General features: G+C 34.4%; 1 protein-coding gene across 1 annotated transcript; it reads right to left on the minus strand.

Annotated features, from left to right (window-relative positions):
• Positions 1–5,242: 5,242 nt before the first annotated feature.
• LOC113398310 (nose resistant to fluoxetine protein 6-like) lies at positions 5,243–11,868 on the minus strand. The gene is made up of 10 exons (XM_064217801.1): positions 11,835–11,868; positions 10,595–10,770; positions 10,263–10,455; positions 9,917–10,034; positions 8,477–8,555; positions 8,243–8,346; positions 7,881–8,054; positions 6,651–6,801; positions 5,926–6,112; positions 5,243–5,316 (listed from the first exon to the last, which is right to left on the minus strand). Exons 1-10 carry the CDS (start codon positions 11,866–11,868, stop codon positions 5,243–5,245), a joined length of 1,290 nt encoding a protein of 429 aa, XP_064073871.1.
• Positions 11,869–21,692: the final 9,824 nt, after the last annotated feature.

Consider the following 21,692-nt stretch of genomic DNA (forward strand, 5'->3'; position numbering starts at 1 on the left):
ACATGGATATACTGTATGCTTTAACATGCGTTGCTTGTTTTATAAGACTAGGGCAATTCCATTCATTGCCAGCATGCAATGGAGACGGAAAATTTAAATACGTCAATGAAAACAATTTAAGTTTTCGTAAACAAATAAGTTATCATTTTGTGATGATATTTTTTTGTAATACTACCTTTTTAGAACAGTGATATTTTTTCATTGTAATATGAATAGCGTTATAAAAGCGATCGACATACAGCATACATCTTTATGAGTTTGTTAAAATATCTTAAAAACTACTCGTTCCAATTGCAATGTAAAAATACTCAACATTGCCTACAAAAATGATTAAAATTAATACTGTTATTTATTTTAATAAAGAATAATATAGTACGTAATAAATTAAACGAGTCCTAAAGTGGAAAAACGCATCGTACCCTGCGTTGCGTTTTCCACGTTGCCCTGCTTAGCAGTACCAAAGACCTTCAAAATTGTGGACTCTAGTGGGTTACGGAAGAACCGGGAATATGCTAGATGATTTTGTGCAAAAGTTGAATACGTTTTGCTGATAGTGAAGTGCCAACTCAATCACAGGGTTGTTTTAGTAGTATCCGTAAAGTTAAAAGTAATAAGAGTATAAATTTTTTGAAATAACAAACGTGTCCTTAATCCACCGGAGCCACCGGAGACCTGCCAACGATGCAGGTTATAATAATATACTGGAGTTGTGTGCAGCAGATGCTTTTTTGGTGCACGCCTGATATTATAATTCGAGCAATGATTTACACATATGAATATTTGAATAAAAAAAAACACAGAAGAATCTCAGTTTTTTAAAATAGTGTATTAATATTGACGAACATTTTTCGTTTAAATAAAAGGTAATTTTGTATATTGGTAACAGGCGCACTTCCCTCTCGATCACTTTCAAACATTCTTATTAATGAGATATCACCACCAATTTAATGATAAATTTTCTTAAAAATGCTTTATAACCTTTTTATAACGAATTTTAAAGGAATACATAATTTATTTCAGTGAACTCAAGTGTTATTCTATGTAGGTCGTCGGATGAGTTAAAACTATGTTCTGGTCAATGAGCAGTTCTTCAGTGATGTCACTATGCTATTTCTTGACTGAAAACTTAAACTAAATCATATATTTCATTTACAATGGCTTAGTACAGCGACGCCACTTCCACTAACTAGACGGTTACAATGAATTATAAATTAAAATAAAAAAAATCATAAAGGAAAATTGATAATACAGATAAAACAACAAAATTAAAAATTAAACTTATACATATATATACAATACATATGTGATATATTTTAAGTTGTTTAAGTTGTTCGTTGTGTGAGTTTAAGTTGATTCACAAAATTTCTTGGATTTATAATAAATCATTTGTAAAATGGCGGGAATTAGTTGTTTTTAGAGATGGGATAGGGATACGATTTATCCAAATTTCGGCAGCTTGAACCGATTTGACAATTTTTACTGTAATCAATGGATATCATATATATCATAGCTGGACAATAAAACTAGCCATTTTTATATACTCATGGCTATTTATTTCGGTAGGAACAAGTAAACCTTAATTTACAATATGATTAAAATTACTATCTTGTTCTATTTTATTAAATTCTAACAGTTGATCATAATCATAATTCCTCATACAATCTCTAACTGCTAATCTCTTATTTAGTATGAAAAGTAATTTTTTTTGAGCAACGAATATTGTTTCCCTACAAAATTTGAACATTTAAGCACTATTGTAGTATCTAGGAGGTAAATTTTCAAATTACCCTGTTAATATATTTTGTTATTGTTATTTGAGATTTATATTTATAATGCATCGACGAAGAAGAAGAATTTAATTTTTATCACATTGTAAGTTAAAGTTTACTCGTACTTTACAATGTTTCGCTTTCGAGAAAGCGCCATAAATAGAAAGGAACTTTTTATTTTTACCGAATTATTAGCTGAATTTCGTATTCGGTTCAATCCACATTTGGCCCATTTCTAGTTATTTTGTTTTCTCAAAATATCACCAATGCAAGGGTATCATATCAAGCCAAACAAATCAAGAGATCAACTAAAAATATTAGATTTCAACTATGAAGCATTTCGGTGCTACAATATGCTACAGTGCTACACTCTGAAAATGCCTACGTACGAGTACTTGTGATGGAAAATTGTGGTAAAATGAATGCTCAGTGACCTTTACTATTAATGAAATATAGACTATTTTAATAAGGATTATAAGGATTATAAGGAAACTTATTAAGTTTTTGTAAATTAGGTTATATTTTCAATGTAAACAATTTATATACTTAACTTCTTTTCTTTTCTTCTAGATACAGATAATATAGGCGTTAATAAAAACGTCAATCGTAATAAACAATTTAATGACTATATTATTATACATACAGTTGCTTAACTAACATTATTTTTAAAAAATAAATATATGAAAAAAAAATATAAATAAATATTTACTCCACATTTTATTTTGTATGTCATAGACGTAGAGTCTACGTCCAGGCTCACTCACTTCTAACTAGAACAGCAATATGATTCAGTTTGATGGTAGTTATAAATACTTAATTAGAACTAATTATAAAAATATCATCAAATATAAAGTAGTAAATTATATATTGTATTTTTTGTATTTATGTATTTGCTATATTTATTGAGTTGTATTCGTTATTATTTCATAATGTAAGTTTTTACTGCACCACCATATTGCCGTCTTCCATACACATTATCCTTCTAACCCAAAGATTGTCTGGAAGAAATGGCTTATAAGCCATAAGACCGCCTTTTGCTTGGCCAATTTTCTTTTAAAGAAAATATATTTTGTATCTTTTTGTATATTTGGTGTGCAATAAAGAGTTAAATAAATAAATAAATAAATTATATAGCCTGACTATTTCTATCGTCAAATGATCTATATGTCAGGCGCCTAGCTTCATTATAAATTCAGCGAATAGCCTAGCCTTTTTAATAAGCGGTGCCGTTCAATCAGATAGCGCTGTCTAAAAGAAACTACATTTGCATTTCTATGTTGCAATTTTTTTTTATGGCATTGGTCGGCCGTTGAGCATATGGGCCACCGATAGTAAGTGGTCACCACCGCTCATAGACAATGGCGCTGTAAGAAATATTAAGCATTCCTTACATCGCTAATGCGCCACCAACCTTGGGAACTAAGATGTTATGTCCCTTAATTGCCTGTATTTACACTAGCTCACTCACCCTTCAAACCGGAACACCACAATACTGGGTAATGTTGTTTGGCGGTAGAATATTTGATGAGTGGGTAGTACCTACCCAGACGGGTTTGCACAAAGCCCTGACACCAACAAAATGCTAAAAGTTTAATTAAATATTTTTAAGTAGCCAAATAATGGTGTTCTAACCTAATAAAAGTATTTTTTAATTATATTGGCTTATGTCATATAGACCGCCGCTTCAACGGCCCCGTTTAATGAAATGGCTAAGCTATTAATTGAAAGGCTACTTACAGTAACGGCTATGACATATACACGACCAAGTCGAAGCTTTTTATAAAGTAGAGATGTGATTTTCATTGTTATTATGGGCTTTGATGATCATAACGTCTTTTCTTGGTTTTTTTACTAGATGTTTTGTGAGTTCCGTAAAAGGTGCTTCGACGAATAGAAACAACGGAACCGCAGTTACGAATGAAACGAGTGTGATGCAGACGGACAGAACGATCTGTAATGATAATTTATTTACATAACATAAACATAATCATAACATAATCAGCCTGTAAATTTCCCACTGCTGGGCTAAGGCCTCCTCTCCCGTTGAGGAGAAGGTATGGAGCATATTCCACCACGCTGCTCCAATGCGGGTTGGTGGAATACACATGTGGCAGAATTTCGTTGAAATTAGACACATGCAGGTTTCCTCACGATGTTTTCCTTCACCGCCGAGCACGAGATGAATTATAAACAAATTAAGCACATGTAAATTCAGTGGTGCCTGCCTGGGTTTGAACCCGAAATCATCGGTTAAGATGCACGCGTTCTAACCACTGGGCCATCTCGGCTCTTTATTTACATATAAATATTTTATTATTTTCAATTATAATCGGAAGGAATGCATGTAAATGGGAAATCTGATGGTTACTGCAGACATTGTATGTATGTAAGAAATGTTTTCATATCTCATAAAGTTAACGGGAACCACGGGAACTTAAGACGTTACCGTTTAACGTCCCACTGCTGGGCTAAGACCTCCGTCTAAAGGAGAAGTTATCGAAGCTTATTTGACCACGATGCCCCAATGTGTGTTGGTCAACTCTCGATGTATTTTACATCAATTAATGTTTTATCGAAAGTCATAACCTACAAGTTAATGATAACAAATTCGTCTATACTTAAATATTATAATAGATGAAGTCATTTCGCCCGTAAAATCTCGGACAGATGTTTATTTCCCGAACGTTGGTAGATTTTTGACAGTCAAAAAGCAAGTTTAACATTTCTTTAATGAATAAAGATTTTGACTTTGAATTACATATATATTAATATTATGTATTAAAACTTTATTCATATCAAAATTAAATTCGAATACTTTCTAAGTCATGTTACTTTCGTAATATTTTTTTTTTTATAATTACGCGTAAAGTATTATTATTTATTATAGATGTCACCCCATAATAATAATCGGTAAGTTTTTATTATGAATCTGGTGATCTTAATTTCGCAGTAATGCAACATCCTTACAAACAATAAATTATTATCAGATTCTTACCGAGTTAAACATCGTAAAGTATATTAGACTTGTTTGCTGGTTAGTGTATATTATTACGTACATGTAGTGTACTAAATACACACTATAGGTCAATTTGCTCGGTATCAACCATATATTTGATTCGAAAAAAATCCGATATACACCTGTAATCAAAATATATATTTCATTAAAACGCACATACAATCAAGCTTATAATAGAAAACAACGGAACATTATACATAAATACACACACACACATGAACACACACGAACGTGCATAAAGTCAAAAACAAATATATTTAATAATTTTTCATTTAAAAGTTTATTTGTTTAAATAGGTATATGTGAAAAATATATAATATTACACACGGTGCTGCTCGCCAGTTCTGTTACTTGAACTTGGCTGGCACCCTACCGCGTGTCTAGATTTGTCGCATAAAGAACTGATGTTTTAGAAGAGAGAGGCCTCCTAGTACATGTTTTATTTACTAGGACGTGCTCAATCTTGTACATTAGAATCAACAGCCGACGCCAGCCATAGATCAGCGACACGCCCGTCATCAGTAGGAGCTTCTGATACCGGGTTAATGGCGTGATAAGCAACCACAAATTACAAAGTAGGTATATTATAATTATCAGAGTTGCGTGAACCAACGGTTTCGTTTGGAAGTTAGCTTGCGACTCACCGCTCTCAAAACAATTAAAAATGTGTCCGTTGTCCCTTCAAACGATTCCGATCACGTGACTCATTACGTCACGGCGCTCACACCCCACAGATACAACAAAATCAACTGAGTTACTAATTATTCGTAATCGACGACATATATATATATATATAACAATATATCTTTGAGCGATTTTACAACGACCATTGTCAAGGAAAACTAGTTAATTGCACAATATTAAAGAGCAAAAGTAATTAGCGCAGGTACAAATTACCCCCCCCCCCTTTCCTTATTCTTAAAATCCGATTAAACCTCAACCGGAACAACAGCTTTACGTTTGTTCCGAGTCACGGACGTGTGAACATGCCATCTTAACTAATAATCACATTCGTTGAAACTAGGGTTTGAACCTAGTATCTCGTCTAATAAGCTAGCCACGAGACTAACGAGGCAGAGAAATATAAATAAAGAAATTCAAAATCAGTCAAGAAGTCAGAAAGACTTTCATTGAACTTACTCTCCAATTTGAAAATCATTCCAGCGATCAGTATTGCCGATAATATTGCCATTGTCGGTTTAGCTAAAGAGGCGTAAATCACTCTTAAGTACAGAGGTTCCTTCTCCGCTTGTCTATAGAAAACAGCACCACTCATAATGGAAGCGATAATCAACGGACCCACGATCCAATGAATATACCTGTAATTCTAAAAAAAGGCAAAAAATATATAATCAATTATTATTGTACGTTTGATTGATTCTTCAATTGTTATGTAAATACTTATTTATTTAACTCTTTAAATTAGAATATATATTGTAAAATTATTGGAAAACTTTATTATTTCTGGTCTACCTAAAATGTAACCTTGTTACTTAATATTTAAAATAGCAATGCTCTAAGTACCACTCTTTGAAATATACGTGTTTCTAAGTACACATGCAAGTTATTACACAGGACATTTTATAGTATACAAGTGCACTCTGTATCTTATCGTTTAGACTACGGCTATCAGACACGTCCGGAGTTAGATGCAACCCAGGTTGGGTTAGGGTTTTTACCCAATTTTAGATACACCAATTGTCAACTTTTAAACTCCGGACTGCTATTAAGCCTTGTTTAATTGAAAATACTTTTTAGTAACTTGACATAGGACAATCAAATTAATAATAAAAAAAAAAATCGACTTTATAACAAAGTTTAGCAATCCTTGAAAGTGTAGTGTGGTTATATTAATAATTTCTTACCGAATATTTTTTTATATTTATTTCCTTGCTTTGCCACTTGTACACGAAGTAACCGAGTGATATTCCTATAATGTAGCTGGCAAAGTTAGCGTGACCCATTTTATAAATCTCGTTAAAAGTAGGGTCCGTCTTGAAATATAAACTGCCTTCGCTGTAATTAAAACAAACGAAGTTAGTGAAATTAATTTTGTTGAAATGAACACTCCAAAAGTACTGCGGTACACATAACTCCTTGCTTCTAAAAACCACAGCAATAACTCTACTTTTTATATTTATTATAGATTATTTCTGACTGATTGATAGTTAATCATTTGAGCAGAAGTTTTATTATAGTTTTGTTGACTGAGTAAGGAGAAAGATATCCGATCAGGAATGTATTTAGGACGAAATAAAAATATCTCTGAAAAAAACAAGGAATTAATATTGAAAAATTAAAACACTGGATGGTTTGCTAAATAAGTACATCAGAACGGAATTATATTCATGGAGATTTTCAGTTAGTATTTCACGCAGCCTGTTTGCATGTACCAGCTTACACCGATGGCATTGAAGTGTCGAAAATTGCGTTTTGAAGCCAAGCCACCTCTACTTCAACATTAGGGGGTGGTATCAGTGAAATCGAAAACCAGGCTTGAATTTGAGCAGATTTAGCTGCTTCAAGTACTTCTAGCTCCACCGTCATCTTATTTTATTTGGAGTAAGAACGTCCGTGCATTGGAAGTGTGAAGATATCAAACCGTGCTTACGAACGGTCTTACAACATCACATCAAGAATTAAGAAGAATTAAGAATTTTAGTCTGCTGGTCAATATAATATTACAATAATATAAAATAAAAGGGTCGTTTGAATTATTCTGCTGGACTTTATAGCTTGGATGAGACGAATGCGAAGAGACCAATCACAGATACTTTCTAGAATATGAAAGATCAGACGCGAAGCGACACCGGTGTGTCACCAATGTGGCACAAACCGGGGCTTAACTTAGCATATGCGTGAAATGCGTAGATCCTGGTCCAACAGGTCAGACAAGACTTCTCCCTGCGAGCAATCGTGTAGGCGATACACCACAGGAAAGTGGCGTGGAAGAACGTAGCCTTCTTCTGTACGACCGTTATGGTCCAAATGAAGATAGCGGAATGGAAATCGTATTAAGTCGATCGGAATGTTTGTTACTTAACCTTTCATTGAATTAAGTTTAGAAAATGTTCAGATAAATTTTAACAAATCACCTCGGCCAAATTATCATGATGGGATAAAGATCCCGAATATAGGTGTGAACAGCGGCCATTGTAATACCAATGAGAAAAAGAGACGTCAATATCTTCCTCTTCAGTCTGTAGGTTTTGAGTAGCACGCATAGGACGAGCCCCAAGCAGAGCATTTGCATATCTACAGCGAGATACCTGCGAAGAAATTATTATCTTTATTTATATTATATTCCATTTTTTTAATTTTCCGATTGGAAGTTGAATGTTTCAATTGGTAGTTCCCTGATATTCATTTGTAAGATATTATACTATTATAGGCAATATACATTGCTAAAATTAGATAAATGATTTTTATAAATAAGATAAAATAAGATTCACAATACCAAGAGTGCAGCAAGCACTGGGAGTCGTACACGTAGTTGTTCATGTATATGAGATTTAACCACCACCGCCGTCTACAATCCGATATCATTATCTTTCCTGTTACCTGAAAAAGATCAAAAATATGTCCAATAAATATTATTTGCGAAATCAACATGCGATTATTTACTTAACTAGTTACAATACAATTTTATTTGTTATAGTATGTCTTAAAGTAGTTTTGATGGAAATATTACCTCCCATAGCGGTGCAGGTCCTAGAAATTTAAACCATGTTGCCGTCAGAAGTATAATAAAAGCATAGGCTGGTGTCAATCTGAAAATATACAAATAATTCAAGGTTAGCGTCAAAAGCAGGTGATAAGTAAGACTGACGTAAACGATGTTCAATTTGGTTTTTAAAAACACGATATACATTTATTTAATAATCGAAATATTCATTTTTTCTTGTCAAGAAAATTTTAAAAGTATCTTAAGGTTTGGCTCGAGTTGACAGTACACTCGCGTTACGCAAGCTACGTAAGACGTTAATGCTCTTCTTGAAATTTCTCCAATCGTAACTTGTGTTTGCACAAAAACGTGAACACTACAAAGTCTCCAGCACAAATCACTTGAGCGGGGATCATATCATCATCATCATCGTCATCATCTATATTTTATTTAGCTCTTAGCTTTAGCTTTTAGCTTTTAGCTTTTAGCTTCCACCTCTTTTAGTTGTTCTGTCAACCCTGGTACTTAATATGTAGTTGTTGTTTAACTATTAAACTGAAGCATGATCGATTACATGATTGATTGGAACGGAGTGATCTTCGTACTGGAACTGAATATTTATAAAATTACGGCTTTACCGTAAGAACTATCAGTTACATCGTAGGTGCCAATAAAGATTACGTTTAGTTTTTTAGAATTAAAATATTTACCTGAGATATCTGGTGATTATTCCCTTAGGAACCATACTCCAGTTTAATTGTTGGTTTTTAAAGCTTATTTCAATTTTATACGCCATAAAGAATCCAGAAATGACAATGAAGGTTTGCATCATAAGTGATGAATTAAAAAGCATATGTTTCCATATATCGGAGTATAACTGAAAGTAAACGCGAAAAACAATTTAGTTGACTTTATTGATGGACTTAAGTAAGACATAGAATTGTACTAATAATTCACTGTAAATACTCATAGTATTGTTTATTTAATTGATATGAAGTACAACACCAAAACATTGTACCTGTCCATATGTTAAATTGTCTAAAATATAGTATCTAAAATAAAATAAAATATATCAATTACCAATTCGTAGTCATGAACATTTTCAGCGGCAACCAGGTACGGTATTATACAGTGAGTTACTATCACGCCGTACGCCAAAATACACCTATAGGGAAAAAACAAATGTTACATTATAGTATATTATATATACAAATATTGTAATCAAACAGTGCTATCCCGTGAGCACAGTCAGTTTAAAGTTTGTTTTAGTAAGGTGTGTTACTTAGTGGTAGGACTTTGTGCAAACCCGACTGATAAGCCAGTCACAGTCACCAACCACGCATCAGATCTTCAAGTATTCTAAGCAACAATAGTGACTCTTATAAAAGATTCCGACGAAATTTAAATATAGGTAAAAGAAAGGTTTAAAATGATAACGTAGCATACTTTAAAGCATAATAAGCTTACCTCAATCCGTTCAAACTTTTAAGTCTTTGCAAACGCGGATCCAAAGGGCGTTTCGTTGAGGTTAGCATTTTCCAGTTTCGTTTTATTGAAAATGATAAAAGAAAACATGCTAACATACCTAAAAATGAACAGAAATAAAAGTTTATTATAAATAATATCTTCACGTAAATCTCTCATTTTATTTGTGTGACTTGTAATAAATTAAAGCTTATTACTATACCTTCGTTTTTATTCGTATCGTAGATATCGTAAAGGCTTCCGCATACATTTAAAAGTATTAAAACCAATACTATAAATCCTGTTATGATATCAGCAAAATCAATTTCGACATCGTTATCAGACAAACTGGAGCAGGAATAGTGTTCTATTTTTGTTCTTAATTGGTATTCTTCCCAAAAAGATTGATTCAGGCATCCCTCAAGGGTTTCGTCTGAGACCGATGTTTTATTGTATATGTAACGCTGGCAATTTTTAGTTACACACACACCATATCTCAGTTTTGTGTGATTGAAATGCGACTGTTTAAATTCTGAATATTCCTAAAACACCACATTATTTAAAAAATATGTTAAATGTTATTACATTTGATTTACAATGATAAATGAAGCGCCAATCTAAAGTTATTTAAAAAAAAGTCAATTTCGTGGCATATACTGACAAATATAATAATATATAAACCTCAATAATTTGGAGAAGTTCACTCGGCTCATCAGACACCAGTGTGAAATGCAATAAACAGAAGACGTCGCTAGGTTTTTGTAGACAAGAGTCGTAATCGTCGAGTTTATATATAGGCGGCATGCGTTCATATTCAGTAGCTGCAATATAAAAATATATTGTATCAGAAAATGTGACTGTTATTATAAATATATTTATTTAATCCGGCAGTTTTTATAAATAAGAAAAAAGAAACAATACACATGACGTATTTATAACAAAGGATGATTATCACTTATCAAGATAGGTAAGATTTTTTAGCACTGAGTACGTATAGAAAGATCGCTTGGCGAGATACGGATTATAAATTATTATGATATTTTTTATTATTTTATATTCTAAAATATTTTTTGTTCAGTGTATTTACCAAAATAGTCTCTAAAATTTCATTTGATTGAAGTATTTTTTTAAACGTTGTCCGCGTATATCGCATATTTTGTATGTATGTGGTTGCTCGTGGGATGTGTATATGGTAAATTAAAACGCAAAATCACATCATATATCTGAACCTTTGCTTAAGATTTTAGATTTATTACATCACCTACGAAATTAACACACGAAAATACAATCCCTGGTTTGAATGAATCAAGTTGTAGGTATAGCTACTGGACATATCAACTCTATTTGCCTAGTGATTATTATCTTTACAAATAAATAAAATTTAAGTGTCAAAGTAACTCCCTTTTGTATGCTAATATAATACCTTGTAGTTATCACAGTTATAAAAATCATTATTTTTAATATAAACATATTATAAACAGACTATCATAATCATTATTTTTAATATAAACATATTAAAAAATAATGATGATGATAGTCTGTTTCATTATAATCCTTCAAAACAGGTAATAATTGTAAATTCGTCAAAATCGGTTGATCTATCAGTACTTTTTTGTTTCGTAATTTATATATAAAAAAGAAATATTTAATATTCCTTACAAAACATAGGGGATTACAAAATAGGGGAATAGGGGTTGGAACCCTAAAAATAAAGGTGTTATGTCCCTCGTGTGATAAGTGGGTGGTACTTAACTTGCTAAAAGACCTTTTTTTTTTCGCTGGAAAAACGCATGACGCGTTTCCCCCACGATGATGTGGGGTGGTATGTGGGGCTCGCCGGCGCTGAATACGCCGGAGTACCCACTAAAAAACCAGCGGTACCCAATCCGTCTTTACAGGGGGGCATCACGGGATCGCTTACGCATGCTACCGTGACGCTCCGACGGTTGGCCCATAATGGGCCTCCAAGCTAGAGGAGTTCCCAGGGTGCAGAGAACCCCCCTACTCCCGGCGACGCTTACAGCGGGGGGAGAAGGTGCGCATAGCGTTGATGCCTTCTCCCCGGTCTTCTTCGTCGGAGCGAATCCGCGGAGGCACTCTCTTCACGCGCCCGCTCCGCAGCCTCTTTCTGCGACATTACACTTTCGCAGAAAGAGACCATCTCGTTCCAGCACCTCTCGCTGCCTAGCATGGCAGTTATCACGTTCGGCAACGAGAGATCTCCGCCGACTATCGCCACCAGGGAGGCCTCCAGGCGGCACACTCCATCAGGGTGTGACGCGCCGTGTCCAATGGCGCACCGCACGCATGGCAGGCGGGCGTCATTTCCCGTCTCACTATCTGGTGCAGGTACTTACCGACACAACCATGCCCGGTAAGCATCTGAGTTAGCCTGAATGTGAGTGTGCCGTGACTCCGTTTCAACCATCGACTCAAGTGGGGGCGGATCGCCTCCACTGTCGCCAAGCCTGCTGTTGGGGACCCCAGCTCCTCCTCCCATCTGTTAATAAGAGCTTGTTGGGCAAGAGCCCTTACTCGCTCCACCTCCGCGGACCCTGGACGGTCGCCACTCGCTCTGGCTTCTTCCCGGAAACGGTAAACTTCCGCGAGTACCTCCGCCTGGAGTTCCCAGGGTGGATCGCTCGCAAGAAGTCCACGAAACCGTACGGTATCCACGTATCGCCCTCACCGCTACGATCCTCTGCAGTCTCCGCAGAAGTGCCTTGTTCCGAGCAGTGAGAGCGTCCACCCATATTGGTGTGCCGTACAGCGCCATGGAGCATACCACGCCGGCATATAGGCGCCGACATAGCGAGTCTGGTCCTCCCACGTTGGGTAGGAGGCGACCTAAGGCGGCAGCGGCATTGATAAGCGTCGGGCCCAGTTGGACGAAGTGCTGCCCGAAACTCCATCTTCCATCCAGGATCAGACCTAGATACCTCATTTGGGCCTGCACCTTAATCACCGTCCTTAATACCGCCTAGACCACGTCCCCTCGAGCCACCGCCTCTGTGGTTCGGATCTTCAGGGCGTTCAGGGCGTCCACCGTTGAACGACCAGCCCTGAACCCGTACTGTGTCTCTGAAAGACCCGGCCCCACCTCTTCGAGATGCTGAACAAGACGAGTAGCGAGAATCTTCTCGAAGAGCTTGCCCGTCTCGTTCAGCAGCACAATTGGTTTATATGCCGAAGAAGAGTCTGGGGGACGCCCCCCCTTTGGCAACAGGACCAATTTGCCCTCCTTCCACGACTTCGGGAACTGCCCGCTAGACAGACACTCCTCAAACAGTTCCCGAAGCCTCCCACCTAGGTGTACCAAGGCGTCACGCAGGACTCGTCCTGGGACCCCGCCTGAACCCGATGCAGTAGTAACTTGCTAAAAGCCCTACTACAAAGTTACAACAAGTTAAAGTTTACGTACAAAGTTGTTTAGGTTATCTCTATACTATTTATAAATGTAAGTACTGATTATAATCGCTAAAATTCATATGCCGAAATTTTGAAATATTTTTAGATAAGCTTTGTATTGTTTTCGTTAATAATAAATATAAATATAATAAATATATTATTCGAGCCGAGATGGCCCAGTGGTTAGAACGCGTGCATCTTAACCGATGATTTCGGGTTCAAACCCAGACAGGCACCACTGAATTTTCATGTGCTTAATTTATATTTATAATTCATCTCGTGCTCGGCGGTGAAGGAAAACATCGTGAGGAAACCTGCATGTGTCTAATTTCAACGAAATTCTGCCACATGTGTATTCCGCCAACCCGCATTGGAGCAGCGTGGTGGAATATGCTCCAAACCTTCTCCTCAAAGGGAGAGAAACCTTTAGCCCAGCAGTGGGAAATTTACAGGCTGCTAATGCTAATAAATATTGGACAACATCACATACCCCAACAAACATTTGACAGGTCGCCACAACTTGCCAACTGTAACTTTTGGTTCTATAAGCTGGTCGCCGTTACGCCGCTATAACGTCGACATCACCAAGAAAAGGCCCATTTTATACGACTTAGTGTCCTATAAGAGTCATGTAACCGTCGCATAATTTACTTTTTGGTCGCATAGTGGTCGTATAGAGGTCGTATAGAGGTCGTGCCGCAGACTTAAAGTGTTTATTACCGCTGCTTTACGACATTTGTTCGAATACCAGTGTCCAACACGCTTCTTACCAGACTATATTTTTTGTAAAAGTGACTGGATAAAATATTAATTGTAAATTGAGTTTGAAAGCTGTCACGAACAAACTTAATTGATTGTGAACATTATTTTTTATTTATTCATCTCTATGTTTACTTCGAAACTCATGTTCAAGGAATGTTGATCTGATGGGAAATTAATTTTATCGAGTTTTATGCGCTAGTTTTAACTATATAATGAACGCGCTAGTGTAATCAATTAAATAAATAATATTTTATTGAGATTTTTTAAAGTAAGTTTTAAAAATTACCATTACACGATTTAAAGTGCAGGACAAGACCTTTATACAACTTCTAAACGACGTTTTAATTTATGTCATTAATGGATTTGTAAATATTCCGCCATAGAAAACGAAATTAGAGTTCAGTTTAGTAATTGCCAAGTGTGTAAAACCTTTTTATTTGATATAATTATTGAGTATTTATTGGTTCAGCTGAGATAAAAAATGATACGTGATATAATAAATATCGATAACTTTTTAACTAAATCTTTTTAAAAGATTTTATTACATTAATACGTTTTCTTGGATCTTTTGGAACTGAACCGGGTATCCTTTCGTTAAGAATTTTGTTTAGGTCCCTCAAAGCAGTTTGTGAAATGTTGTAATTAATTGCCCATTTTTTTGATTATAATGAAGTATATCATCACTAACACACAAATTATCAAACATTTCGTCAAATTCGTCTACGTTTGAATTTACTTTTATAGAGCCACAAAATGCACTTTCTGCGCTTCGATTAATACGTAGCTCAGAACTCACTAAATTTTATACGGAACCATCTCCAGTTAGCCTACAGTTAACTTGTCGCGTACTTATATTCGATATAATACAATTGGAGGTAAGAAATGATTCATAGGTTTTTTTAACTTTCCTCTTAAAGTGGAGACATTTTTTTATATTTGCCCTTAGCTTTTTCTATCCATTTCTACTCTGTAAAATTATTTTTACGAAGACGCAAATGAATGGCGGTGTGTGTAATATTTAGTGTATTTTAAAACTCTTATAGGACATTCAGTCATATAAATGTCGTAAAATAGTCATATTGACTTTAATTCGTATAGGAGTTTTATACATCACTCTAATACGACTATAGTCGGTATAAAAGTCGCAAAGACGTTTCTACTGCCACAACGCTGGTTACACGACTAAATACCGTGTAATAGTTGTATAAAACAGTCGTATATACGTTTCTACGATGTTTTTACACGACTACAAGTCGAATAAAATTTCGACGGCACTAAATCGAATAACAGAATAAAATTACTTCTATACAACGCTTATACCATTATTAGTCGCGTAATTTCTTCTTATTCGACAAAAATGTTTGTTGGGACATTACTCTGATCCCAATGTAAGTAGCTAAAGCACTTGTGTTATGGAAATCAGAAGTAACGACGGTACCACAAACACCCAGACCCAAGACAACATAGAAAACTAATGAACTTTTTCTACATCGACTCGGCCGGGGATCGAACCCGGAACCTCGGAGTGGCGTACCCATGAAAACCGGTGTACACACTACTCGACCACGGAGGTCGTCAATATTGTTATGGACCGGGAGATGTGACACAAAATACTAGGTCATTTGTACCAGTACGGCGGTTCTTCAGGGGTCTAATTACGTAAAGGCAAAAAGGAAAATGATGGTCATAGCGCTCGCACCGGCGGCCCAATCGCGTGGGCGTTAATCGAACGCGTCGGATAAATAACGAGTGTCGAACGATTTGTTCCACAAAAATGCTTGTATTTTCAGATAGACGAAAAAAAAGAAGTAGGCGGTAGCGTAATGCCATACTTCTCGGGTGTGACTTACAGCCCGCCATACCGACGCGAATACATTAATTTAAATAAAATAATTCAACCATTTGTATCAGGCTAATTTTTGCATAGCATATCATCGTCGAGTAGCCATTCACGAAAATCACGTTGCCATACTTTTCCGACAGTTCCCAATGGCCGCCATACAACTGCAAAGGAGTATTTTTTTTTTCGCCAAACGATTTGTACCGTATTGCATTTGAATTTTTGGAAAGTATTTGGCAAAATGTGACCGTTATTATTTTTCCCATACTTCTAGTAGGGGAAAAAAGTGCTGCCATACTTGAAATACTTATTTATTTGACACGTTTTAAAAATACGACTGTAAAATACGTAAAATCATTTTTTACATCATGGCATCATTGTATTCTCGTCATTTGGATGCAATTGTACATAAAAAAAATTATTACAGATTGTAAACATGGGGCGGATGACTGTTAGACTTGAGCTAAAAGGTGAAAAAGGTCTATTAGGTTAGAAAACGAATTGAAAGTGGATAATGTCACGGGACACGCCTATAACTCCATTTGTAGGAAGTTAATCAATACTTCCGCAACCAGAGAAAATGAAGAATTTTAAATACATTCAAAAAAGGAAGTACCAACTTACCGTTTAAGAAATATATCACACCGTAGCTTTCGTGTAATAATAAAACCAATATTAATAATCGTAATGTTAAATTCATTATTAAAGATTTGTGCTGATGGAAATTAAATCGGAATTATGTCGCTACTTTTTTGGAAAATTGAGTAACAAAAGTTTAAGCCAAATATCAAAAGTGGTTAAGTTTTTAATTCAGTTGCAAGTCTAGACTCAGACACACAGGTAACGACTACACAGTCTTGTTATGAATACTGTAATGTTCGTCGATGAATACCATCGTTATTATAATATATAAGCTTTTGCAAAAACGCAAATATATACGTATTTAAATTTAATACGCACACAATGACAACATATTACATGATGTATGCGATTATGATGATAATATATTAAAATTAAAACTAGTAAAAAATATATTTACATAACATATTGATATTGTTTTGTATTTATATAATAAAAGATTAAAAAAAAACTACCTTGTCAACGAAATGGGCTCTTGAAACAGGTGAAACTGAGAAGCGCAGCTGTTTACATAATATTATAATGTACTAAAACATTCTCCGAAACGCACTACTATTCTCAAGTAATAGTTTTATATATAACAAAGACAGACATATATATAGGAAGGCAGACACATTGACATTAGCACTGCGAATATAAATGCCACTAACTATGAAAAATCCTCCTGACCGATTTGGTCACAGCGATCACTTAAAGATGCTCTCTCTGTTGCCTCGCTTTCAAAATCTCAAAGCTCAGACATGGTAGCCCGGTCTGTGTACACCACACACATTCAACTCCCAGACTTCAGGTTGTAACAGACAATTTTTCGAACACAAATATCCCAATACACTGTATTGACACGCACTAACCTCTGGAAGAGCTTAATAAACCTAGGTGATACACGTAGCCTACTATAAGGTGAAAATTAAAATTGCAAATTAAACGTAATTTACATTGAATTTTCAAAACTCAAATTGTATAGAGTAGTAATACATTCCAATGTAGCATTCGTCGAATTAGTACCTTAACCTACCACGGTACCCATCACAATTCAAATAGCTCTGGCATACTACCTTCGGGATGAGGCAGATATAGAAAGAGAGCGAAGTGTGTTGTTTGTGAGTAATGTAACCGTTTGCAAGTTATTAAGATTTATTTTTTTTAAATACTTCATTTAACACCCTAAGGCTGTCGATTGAACAGACGCAGAAGTATTAAGAAGAACAATGCTGTGTTGTGCAATAGTGTTCAGTAGATACAATAACGCGTAAGAGCCGAGATGGCCCAGTGGTTAGAAGTTAGAACGCATGCATCTTAATTTCGGGTTCAAACCCAGGCAGGCTACTACCACACACAACAATGTCAGTACTCCAATTCACGTTATAGCTAAAAATAATCTTCAAATAATCACAAAACTCGTTTATTTTTAAATGTTTTAAGTTTTTATAAAACAGTTTTTAAGGTTCTTTAACACGACATAATACTATAACACAAGAAAATATTATTGAGTTTCGTTAGAAATATCAATGAGAAATAGATTATTTTTAAAAATGGCTTCGATTGCGTGCAACACGAAACTTTGGTCAGGAAGCTACGTCATTATGGAATTAGGGACACTGCACTCAGTCTTCTGATTTCGTATCTGAGCAATCGGATTCAGAGGGTTGATGTAAATGGAAAGAGATCTCCCGGGTCTCCAGTTACTGTGGGGGTCCCTCAAGGATCAATTCTTGGACCATTCCTCTTCCTTGTTTATATAAATGACCTGCCACATCTCCTAGGTGATAAACTCGAGATAGTATTGTTTGCTGATGATACTTCTTTAATTTTTAAAATAAAAAGACGTCTTTCAATATATGACGATGTGAACAATACTCTCTCTGAAATAGTAAATTGGTTTAGTGTTAATAATTTAATGTTAAATAGTAAAAAGACTAAATGTATTAAATTCACTACTCCCAATGTAAGATGTGTCAAAACGAGTGTATGCTTAAACGGGGAAGCATTAGATGTTTTAGAATCAACAGAGTTCCTTGGTATGACAATAGACTCTAAGCTCCAATGGGGCCCCCATATAAATAAGTTGGCGAATAGACTCAGCTCTGCAGCCTATGCGGTAAAAAAAATTAGACTTTTGACTGATGTGGATACGGCTCGCCTTGTGTACTTCAGTTATTTCCACAGTATAATGTCGTATGGCATCCTACTCTGGGGTAATGCAGCTGACATTAATACTATTTTTGTACTGCAGAAGAGGGCTATTCGTGCAATTTATAACCTGGGCCCAAAAGATTCGTTAAGAGATAAATTTAAAGAAATTAAAATAATGACTGTCGCTTCTCAATTTGTTTTTGATAATGTTATGTATGTACGCAAAAACATAAACGATTTTCCCAGAAATTGTGACGTACATTCTATTAACACTAGGAACAAGAATAAACTTGTTACTCCAAGTACCCGATTACACAGGGTTAGTAACTCTTTTTTGGGGCAATGTATACGTTTTTACAACAGGATCCCAGAAAACGTTCAAAATTATTCAATTATAAAATTCAAAAGAATCGTTAAAGAGCGTTTGTGTGCTAAAGGATATTACAACACTAATGACTTTTTAGTTGACTGCACACCTTGGGAATGAAATGATCGCCTCCAGGCTGTTTCAAATAACTAAAATATAATAATTATTGTACATGCAAAATGAAAAAAAAAAAAAAAAAAATATCCCGCTGAGTTTCTTTCGCCGGTTCTTCTCAGGTCCGAGGTGCTAAATTCCGAACCGGTGGTAGATTTTTGACAATCAATAAGCAAGTGTAAACACTTCTATATTGAATAAAGATTTTTGATTTGATTTGATTTGATTTCGCGATTGCCCTAACTCACTACCAAAATCACCAAATTTCCGTGTAACGTTTGTGTGAGAGGAAATATATTTAAAAAAATCTGTTAAACGTATTCTAAGAAATGAGAAAGTTCATACTTCACTTAAATAGAGGAAAAGTTGTTATAAAAATTCAGGAAATTAGGATGCAACATAAGTTAAAAGTCATTTCGCAAAAACAGACATTTTTGGGAATTTAAGTGAAGACTATTGCTCCAAGGAAATGGAATGATAACAAGATTAAGTGGACTACAAGAGCTAAGTGCCCTTGAGAATCGCACGCACACACTTACAAAATCGACAAAAACGGCAAGCCCGTGAACTAATGGTTAAGCGAGGTGACGAGGTTACGCCCAGATATTCTAATAGATGGCGCCAAACCGAGCGAAGTAAGATCAATCATAAATCTCATAAAACATAGATAGGACAACATAATTGTTTTTATTTCTTTCGATGTTAACTAACAAATGATTATAAAATAAAACTGATTCAATTAAACTTACAATATTTTTATTTATATTTTGTATACATTAAAATAGACAGTTAAATTTAACCTTTTTTTTCTTTTATTTATATTATTATACCACAATTAGTTCTTATACTAAATAACATACCAATTTTTAACATTTTATAAAAGTTTGATAATCTATTTATATAATAAAATCGTAAGTGTTCGAAATCTGTAGTGTAGTAACCGTGGGGTAACATATAGCGTAGTGTTTGTTCGTTTTATTAATATCGGTTCACAAAGAAAAAATATGTATTCAATTTAAAAAAAAAACATCTAAATATATACTAGAAAAAACTGTCGTCAAGTCGATTTAGTTGAATTATTGGTTACCTAGGTTAATCATACTAGGTTTAATCATAAATCTCAATAAAATAGATAGGATATTAGAATTATTTGTGTTGCTTTTGACTGATATTCGAAAATGATTAAAAAATAAAACTGATTTAATTAAACTTAAAATGTTTTTATTTATATTTGGTACTACAAAAAAAACATTTAGTGTTCATTTTTTTATTAAAATCTTTTATTTAATTTCACTTATATGTATGAATGTATGTACATATGTCCTGGAATCTTGCAATCAATATTACACCCACTTCCACTGAAGCTATGGAGCTGAAAGTTGGCACACATATTTAGTCTCGATGACAATGCACGATTCATGAATGGCTGTCATATTCAATCCAATATAGCGGACGTTACAAAAAATTTTAAATTTTTTGAATTACGTACAAATGACACTTCTAAATATTCTAGTGCTCTAGTTCACAACAATTACATTTTTTTTGTTACGACTTTATTTTTTTTGATTATTAAAATTAGTTCATACATAACTTTAATTCCTATTATAAATAAAATCGATAAAATTAAACTCTTACGCAATATAAATAGCTTCCGTGTTATTGTTTTCGCCTTCCTTTATTCTGTAAAAATTAAATATATGTTAGTAATTATATTTTTAATAATTATAAAAGTATGTATTTAAAAAATATGTATCTAAATATGCCCCATAGTACTTATAATGAAAAATATCATATTGCTTCGAGTTCATGGGGATCGAACGTAGTCACTCTCAATAGATGTTTTCCTTACTTTGACCAAATACTCTATTGTAATATTTAAAAAATAGCTCGAAAAATCTGATTCAATGCGAACTGATTGCACATTATTCATGATTTATAAAAAAATATATATATGTTTACTAATAAAATACTCTTACCTTTTAATATCGTTCATATGTATGTTCGGCGCTTAATTTATATAAACGCTTTTTAGTTTTCCTCACGTGTTTCACTTTATTTCCCATATTTACACAATTAAAATTTATAACAAATAATATAATAAAAAATAAATGCCTAATTACTACTACACTATTTTAACTTAATAAATTTATTTACAAGAAAGTATAATATTTATTATCAGAAAACGAAACAATGAATTTACAATTAAAATTACAAAAAAACATCTCGTAACGTAATGATACGGCGAAAAGATCGACACATCTATACAGCATCAGGCATCGGCCGGCAATGTCTGTACACGGCGTTTAAGGAGACTACACGAGCTAAATGCAAGTTTTATAATGCAAAAAAGTATATGATCCAATGCAGTAAACCAAATGAAAAAAATATATGATAATCTTGATCTTAGTTATTTGTTATTTTGAAAACATGATGTAATTAATTTGGTACGATAGAAAAAAATCGCAAAGTTACCTCTAAAAAAATCTTTTAACAAATAATAACTATACTTATATTCA

The sequence above is a fragment of the Vanessa tameamea genome, chromosome 18 (assembly GCF_037043105.1).
Source record: "Vanessa tameamea isolate UH-Manoa-2023 chromosome 18, ilVanTame1 primary haplotype, whole genome shotgun sequence".
In the NCBI taxonomy this organism is placed as follows: domain Eukaryota; kingdom Metazoa; phylum Arthropoda; class Insecta; order Lepidoptera; family Nymphalidae; genus Vanessa; species Vanessa tameamea.